Source organism: Lactuca sativa, chromosome 2, assembly GCF_002870075.4.
Source record: "Lactuca sativa cultivar Salinas chromosome 2, Lsat_Salinas_v11, whole genome shotgun sequence".
NCBI classification, from domain to species: domain Eukaryota; kingdom Viridiplantae; phylum Streptophyta; class Magnoliopsida; order Asterales; family Asteraceae; genus Lactuca; species Lactuca sativa.
In genome coordinates, this window is record NC_056624.2 from 45,346,495 (window position 1) to 45,355,523 (window position 9,029).

The 9,029-nt window shown below is 37.9% G+C and overlaps 1 protein-coding gene across 1 annotated transcript; it reads right to left on the reverse strand.

The window, feature by feature from the left end:
• Positions 1-7,932: 7,932 nt before the first annotated feature.
• Positions 7,933-8,451, reverse strand: LOC111887173 (uncharacterized). The gene has a single exon (XM_023883329.1). It carries the CDS (start codon positions 8,449-8,451, stop codon positions 7,933-7,935), a length of 519 nt encoding a protein of 172 aa, XP_023739097.1.
• Between the last annotated feature and the right edge of the window lie 578 nt (positions 8,452-9,029).

Sequence of the window (9,029 nt, forward strand, 5' to 3'; positions counted from 1 at the left end):
GACAACAGACCGATCTAACAAATCAATAGCATAACAACATCCTATAACCAGGATACCGACCTAACCGATCACTAACATGACATCATCCTATATACCAGGATACCGATGTGCACATAAATATCATACACTAAATCATATCATATTGTAGTCAAACCGATCTAATAGATCACTAATCATAGCAACATCCCAATAACCGGGATACAGACCTAACTAGTCACTAAGCATAAGCATTTCACCATCCTAACTACCAGGATGTAATCAATAAACATATCATGCCATAATACATATACAAACCATAAAGGGTCGGCTTTGGTGCCTTAGACCCTATTGATATAGTGAGGACAACTCACCTTGCACTGCCGATTTGAACTAAAGAATCGAACTCCCAAATCGCTGCCTCACCAAAAATCCCGAACAGCTGATCTCTCGAATCCCAGATCTATCAATACCAAAATATCACTTAATTCAAAACAATAATCCTCCATTTTACCCTTTGTCCAAGTTGGTCCATATCTAAGGCTCAAATTCATAATATAAAAAGCCCAACATTGGATAGGCTTCCCAGATCCACTAGTGGCCCACTAATGGACTAATTTGCTAAAGTGGGCCCAATCCCTCTTGTGGGCCTTACCCTAAGCCCAAACATCTTCTTGGCCCACATTATCTGACTCTTGATGGCCTATTAAGTCCCAAAGGACCAAAATCCCCCTACATGGCCCATACCGAGGCCCAAAATCCATAAGGCCCATAACTGTTGAGTACGCTAGGCGTACTCCTATGTACGCTAAGCGTACTATCCAAATGGTGTGTACTGGGCATACCTGCTTGTACGCTCAGCGTACTTTGTTGTTAATTCATTTTCCCATTGAGTGCTTAATACTTAGATTCAGAAGCTACAATCACAGATCCAAGTCCTTTCCAACGTCTTAATCCATAAAGTCACTGACTTGGTGACTTTGCATGCCCCCCTAAAAGACCAAATCTCAAAGTATAACATTCTACTTCCATGGAAAAGACTCAAACTTCAACATGGATGGTCTTAAACTCTAAAGGTACCAACTTTATGGACCTTTAACCGCAGAAACACTAAGAGGGGCAACTTAAAGCTCCTGGAATGAAATCAAGACCACTAGATCTCATATCTGGTACCAAAATGAACTAAAACTTGTTTGGAAGTGTGTCCAAGGTCATTAACAAGTTGGTGATATCTCTAATAATAGCAGGGTCCTCTTGGGTTTCCCTCAAGACTCAAAATTGAGTTGAATAAATAATAGGAGTAATTAGTTTATTAATTATTATGGTTTAATAATTAATTAGAAACTAATTAGAAAACAATTTGGGAATTAATTAACAGTTTAATTAATAGAAGGGTTGAATGTGAATTAATCAATAGTTGGTTAATCAGGAAACATTCCATAACCCTAGAATGAAGGGGGTTGGACGAAATTCCCTTTGGATAAAGGGAATTTCATTCTTAGCCTATCCTCTCCCACATGGATGGAAGGATAAAACCCTAGGAAATATCCAAGCCTGTAAATAGGGCCTTAGGGATTCATTCATCCTTGCTCATTTGGCTTGAGTATTCGCCACCTTCTTTCTCCCTCATTGTGGAAGAACTTTTTTTTAGTTCATCCCTCCTAGTTTAATATTTGTTTCTACTCTTTTGAGTTCATTGGGTGTGAACCAAGAGAGGGATTCTAGTTTGGATCCTCATCATCCAAACAAGGTGGCACGCACAAGGAGTCAATCTCAAAGATCATTAGCTGCTAAAGAGGTTAGCATTCTTCCTTGTATTTTCGGATTTCGTAGGGTAGAAGTAATAGTATGAAGCCATAGATCCATAGGTTGCATATACACTTAGGTAAATTGTTTTGTTGTTTCAATTCTTCCGCTGTCTAGTTATTGAGTGTATTTGATGCATGTATTACCCAACAGTGGTATCAGAGCCATTGGTTCGTGGTTACTATCACCCTACATCCATATTTTCTGAAAAATAATTGTTTGGAACTGAATAATGAAAGAGTAATTAAAAAATTTGTAATTTAAAAAAAAAACCCTAATCGTAGGTCACAACATGAACCTGTTGTTCACGACATGAACTCAGCAGATTCGGGATTTTCAATTTTTTCTTCATTTTTCGAATTTGTAGTTTTGATAAATATGGATAAATGTCAAATTTTAATTGTGTAAATCTGAAAATAGATAAATATCATTTAAATATGTTTATTTGAATTTGAATATTTATTTATTATTTAAATAGGGATTTAAATATTTTAAAATTATTTATAATAGAGTTTTATAAATTTGAATATTAACCCCTCATGTTTTATTAATTATTAAATTACATCATTGTAATTAATTTGAATTAATAAATAGACAACTAAATTTAAAGGTTTTAAATTTAACCCTTGTATATATGTTAGATCCATATCTATTATATGTATAAGAGAATTGCAATATGCATCCTTGCATATATTAAATATTAACATTGTCAGTCTTACCTCGACTAGGCGCACCCGTTCTAATGTAGGGGTTTAAGGAGGTCTCTATGATTCCTAATGAGGTCGGTTTTTAATATGCTTCACACTTACCATTCTCACCGCCCTATTGCATTTTGAGATGGAGTTACCGAAAGGGTTTGATAGTGATGATGGTCAATCTAAAAGTATTCTAAATACAAGTATAAAACAAAATCTCGTTTTATTTAAATAAAAGTGAATCTTATGTTATCCATAAAAATTGCACATTCTCTTTATAACTTGTTGATGGAGCTCATGTGGTTAATCGACACATCAATTTGAGAGTATAGGTAGAGAATGATGTGAGACTCGCGAATCTCAAGCGTAACTTGAGCTGGGGACCACACAATTTTGTATGGGTGATTCATCATCTATTCAATGATCCGCGGCATCCCCGTCATTGAATTTGAGATGAACATAATCCGAGATTAACATGTCGTTGATAGTCAACGAATCTCAAAGATCTAGGAATTTCATAGTGATTGAAATTGACAAAGAGCTTTGTCTACCTAAATAACTTCATGGTGTGTTTACGGTATCCATTTACACATCCTGAAGCCAAATATGGATCCTAGCCTTATTCTAGTAATTTGTTTTAGGGTAATTGCTAATTAAGGATTTGTATCAAACTAATTGGAATCTTATCTTTTGTATATGTCGAACCAAGCAAACAAAAACAACAATAATCTTCCTCCTCCTCCTCCTCTAACTCAAAACTTAAACTTCTCTCTAATGCAGGTTCTTAATAGGGAGAAACTCAAGGAGGATGGATCCAACTATCTTGATTGGATCAGGACCTTGAGGATCACGTTAATATATGAGAACAAAGAGTATTTTCTCGACGAAGATGTTCCCATACTTGGAGAGAACCCTGCCCCAGAATAAGTTACTGCCTACAACAAGCATTACGATGAATAAACCAAAGTGGCTTGCCTTATGTTAGCGACCATGGCTTCTGGTATCCATAAGAACTTTGAAACATGGGGTGCATTTGACGTAAACCAGCAACTCGAGGAGATGTTCCAAGAGCAAGCTAGGCAAGAACGATTCGACATCGTTAAGTCCCTCATGACATGTAAACTACAAGAGGGAGCTTCTGTGTGTGCACACGTCCAAAAGATGAAGTCGTACATAGACAGACTTGGGAATCTAGGTGTCGAGTTGCCTAAGGAGTTGGCCATAGACATGGTTTTGAACTCGCTTACTAGTTCATATTCTTAGTTCATCATGAACTTCAATATGAATGGCCTTGACAAGACCTTGATGGAGTTGCATGGCATGCTCAAAACTGCTGAAGAGAGCATGAAGAAACCCAACAACTCTAACCCTACTGCTCCAGTATTGGCTGTTGATCGTAGTTCTGCTAAAAGGAAAAGGGCGCCTCAACTGATGGGATGTCAAGTCCACCAAGCAAATTACACCCTTTCTTTGCAAATAAAACGTAATATAATGGTAAAAAGGGGTATCGATCCTCAGGGAAATGGTTGTATTCAATCACCAATGCAATCCAAAAGAACTAGTGTAATTAAACTAATTAACTACAATTAGACTAAAAGAGGGGGGGGGGGGGTGTTTGATTCCTTGAAAACTAAAAAAACTTGAATAATTAAAAATCTTGCAATTAAGCAAGTTGATGAGATGCTCAAAGGTTAGGAATAATTGGTTAACTATGGCAATTCAACACAATGAACATTTATGTGTTTATCATTAGGATCTAATACAAAGCTTATCCTTCATCCCAAATTGGTTATAGCAATCATGAAGCATGAGATGCCAAGATTCCTCATAGGTAGTATGGAGGTTGGGGAAGCCCACAACACACCTTCTTAATTAAGATCAAGGGTCAATTGAAGCAATTGATCCCAAGAAATCAATTAGCCTTAAGAATGAAGGAATCCCCAATTCCTAGAGGATGTCAAATGCTTACACATCCATAAAGGAGTTATGATTCATAAGCTAGAGATGATTTCTACCATCGTAAACCTTTTGTTCTATATAAATTCAATGATCCAATGCAAAATCAAAGAAACAAATCAACAATTGCTCATTCAATTACTAAGCTCATGATCAAAGCATCAAACAAGCATAAGAATTGCAAACTAGAATCATAAACATGGAATAAATTGATAATCAACATAAATCCTTCAAAAACCACAAACATTCACTGGTTTTCAGCCAAAGTCAACCAAATAAGAGTATTAGCCACTCAAGGCAACAAAGTAACAAGAACAATAATCTAATTGCATAAAGAAACTACCTAAGATTTGGAAAGATGAGAGGAAATGGTTTCTAGCTCCCAAAATCGACTTTTGCAGGTCTCCAATGGTGAAAAATCGTCAATGTGGCTAATGGATCTGATCCCCCTAGGTTATGGTGAGCCAAATGACCAAAATGCCCAAAACTGGGTAGTTGCGCGGGTACCCGCGCAGCTGAAATTCCACCCGCGCAAACGCTGCTGTGTTGCCATTGGTCCACCATTCCACTACTCCACCCTTCCACTATCAAATATTCCTTTGGTCCCCCCTTGTCCATGTAATTTGAATCCACCAATCATCATTTAGCTACCAAATGGATGCTCCAAACCCAAAATTAGAAATTTATGATCCATCTTCACAAGCCCAAATAATCCAAGCCATCAACTTTAAAAGCCCAATTCTTCTTCTTTGATTCCGCCAAGCCCAACAATGCCTCGGGAGCCCACTAAGCCGTCTTCACTCTAATCCACAATCACAAAAGCTCCAAAACCCTGCAAAATTCCTCATGCAACATAACAAGTCCCCGATACGATCTATGATAAAGAAATTAATTAAAATACAATGCAATACTAATAAAAAAAACTAAAAATCTAAAATAAACTAATAAAAAGAAAGAAATAAAATAAGCTATCAAATCACCTCAAGCTTAAACCTAACTTGTCCCCAAGTTAGAACAAGACTAAAATGAGCTCGGGATGAGCTAAACTAAAAAGAGAAAAAGAAAGATACCATAGAACTTGGTCAACATCAGTCAACATGGTCAGAATTAGTCCTTCAATGGACCCTACGCATCTTCAAAATGTTCCCCGCTTTATAACCATAAACCACATTCTTAACCACTTGATGGGCGAATAGATCACGGCTGGATGCGGTCGCGGTGTGCAAGACAAAGGAAACAGAGATGCGCCCAGTGGGGGCACTTTAAATCACCAATGTAGACCATAGTGCATGAAGGAAAGGCGCCTCTTCACACACTATGATTCCTATATTTGTCAGGCTAAAGTGTATAGTACGAAATAGGGCTTTGCAACACGACCTCCGGGCAAACATCCGGTTTCAGAGGCTTCTCCCTTGTACTGTCCTTTACAGTCTACCGTCTCATCGTCGGGGCCTTTTCTCACCAAAAATCAAAAATAAAACAAAAAAATAATAAAAAAATAAAAATAAAAATTCTACTTAACCTAAATCTAAACCTAACAACCTAAATCTTCAATCTTGAACTTCTTTTATTTGGTCTTCAGTCTTCTTTGCTGCTTGATTTCCATTTTTTTTTTGTTTTTTTTGTTTTTGTTTTTTTATATATAACATAAGTCTTGAACTTGGAACCTTGTTCTTCTTTTCGTGTTGCTCTTTTTCTTTATTTTTCTTCTTTCTTTTTGTTGCTTTTCTTGAATCATCTGTTATAGGCTCTTATTGTCTTCACTTTTTCAAATTTCTTCATTTTTTTGTGTTTTCTTCTTGGAAGGTCTAAGGAATTTCACAATGTAAGATAGGATGGAGGCTAACATGAACACCTAATGATCATTGATAATGCGCCAAGATCAACTAAAAAGGGGTGGGATATGACTCAAAAATGGGTGTTACCGAAAAAACTTGGTCCCAAAAGATGTGAATTAGGGGACCCACTTCAAAGTTCATCAAGCACCTCAATGCAAAGTGTGATAAACAAAATCTATATAACTATCTACTCCAGACCCCTAGAAAAATGATAACCTATCCTAAAAAGGTGGTGAGAATCTAACTAAGCAAGGATCGGACAAGACTCGGGAGTACTAAGGGGTACTCCTTCCAAAACCAAGATGCGAGTCTTCAATATCTTCAATGTCTTCAATGTCTTCAAAATACCTTACCGGGCTAGTCTTTGCTCGCACACATTGGCATGACCAACCACATCCCTCCGCACCTAGACCCAATCAAGCTACCTGCATCTGACCCCCACACAAGTGGTCTCAAAGTGGTCTGTGAGGCTTAAAACGTGTCCCATTCATCAAATACAAGGAATTCCATATCAAGACCCGGGACCAATCTATGATTCAATACTTATGACTCGGCGCTATGGTACCTGTAGGGATGAGAAGACAAGAGAAAACAAAAATGCATGAACTTAAACTAGAATGCATCCAAAAAGTATGAAAATTAGAAAAGAAAGAAATAAAATATGCAATATATATATATATATATATATATATATATATATATATATATATATATATTTTAAATTTTTATGCAATTTTTTATGAATGACCTAAATGACTTACTCTAAATGCAACAATATACAACCTAAATGCAATTAAAAATAAAATATAAGAATACCTCACCCCAAGCTTAAAATGAAGCATTGTCCTCAATGCTTAGGATGAGAGTAAGGAAGGATCGTACCGGGATCAAGGTGGAGGAGGCACGCGAGGACGGTATGGAAGCAACATATGGGTTGCACAATGATGTGTGGGTGGAGTTCTTGGATGCCTAAATACACATGGATGAAAGCTTGGTTGCGCAAAGGAAGCATATGAAATGGCTCGAAATTTTCTTATAAAGTGGCATATTTGCGCAGGTACCCTCGCAAACTTTGCGCGGGTGATGGCTGGGTCACGCAAATAAAGAATTAACGTCATTGGTCTCGCAAAGAAGAGGAAGGATTTGGCCTTGGCCGCGCGAAAATCTACGAGGGTGGAAGGCAGTCACGCAAGTAGGTTGTGAGGGTGGTAGTCGGCTGCACAGAACTTGCGCGGGTTGGGGAGCCGGCTGCGCGCAAAAATCAGATTGCATCCCATGTGGGGGCAATTTGGAACTCGGGACTTGCGTGGCTAGGGTCAGTCGCGCAAAGTCTGTGCGGGCACCCGTGCAAAAGTCAAATTTTTGGAAATTTTTAAACTTCACCAAAATCACTATAAGACTTGTATATGCTTATTTTTAGGCCAACTTCAAGTTTAGAAACACCCAAAACTTCAAGAGGATATTATTTATTCACAATCCATTTATTTAAAGTCTTTGCCAAGACATAGTCCCGCTTCCGTCAATCTTCGTAATTCGAGTTTTCCATTGTTATGTTGTCAAATTCTCCCGTGTCAAAGCCTTCATAAAAAGGTTTCAAGCGGTACCCATTCACTTTGAATATTTGATTCGTGTCCAAAATCTTAATTTCAACCGCACCATGATCAAACACTTTTATAACAATAAAAGATCCGTGCCATCGAGATCGCAACTTTCCCGGGAATAACTTTAAGCGTGAATGATAAAGAAGAACTTTTTGGCCCGAAATAAAAATGCTTTCGAGTGATGTGCTTGTCATGAAACGATTTTGTCTTGTCTTTGTAGATGCTTGCATTTGCATAAGACTCGTTCCTCAACTCCTCGATTTCTTGAAGTTGCATTTTTCGTTGCTTTCCACTTTCTTCAAGATTGAAATTGCACTTTTTAACCGCCCAATATGCCTTGTGTTCCAATTCCACCGGTAAATGACAAGACTTTCCATAGACGAGGCGGAATGGAGACATACCAATTGGAGTTTTGTAGGCGGTCCGATACGCCCACAATGCATCTTCTAACTTCAAGCTCCAATATTTTCGTGTAGTGTTAACCGTCTTCTCAAGAATTTGTTTGACTTCTTGATTTGACACTTCAGCTTGGTCATTTGTTTGTGGATGATGTGGTCGATATCCGGTGTGTGACACCATATCTCTTTGTCATGGCTTCCATCATTTTATTGCAAAAATGAGTGCCCCTATCACTCACCAAAGCTCTTGGTACACCATATCTTGCGAATGTTGGATTTCAAGAAGTCAATTACCGTTTTAGAATCATCATGCCGTGTTGCCTTTGCTTCCACCCACTTCGAGACGTAATCAACCGCCAAGAGTATATAAGTATATCCAAAAGAAACGGGGAATGGGCCCATAAAATCGATTCCTCATACATCAAAGATCTCACAAATGAGGATGGGGTTTTGAGTCATTTCATTCTTCATGGATATTGTTCCAATTCTTTGACATTTATCACAACTCTTGCAAAATAGATAAGTATCTCTTGACATTGTGGGCCAAACGAGTCCGCATTCGAGCACCTTTCGCATGGTTTTGTTTTGACCAAAATTTCCTCCGCATGCATACTCATGGCAAAACTTCAAGATGGATTCGACTTCATTTTGGTGAACACACCTCCGTATTAGTTGATCCGGACAATGTTTCCAAAGATAAGGATCGTCCCATATGTAGTATTTGGAATCACTCTTCAACTTGGCCTTTTGGTGCTTGGT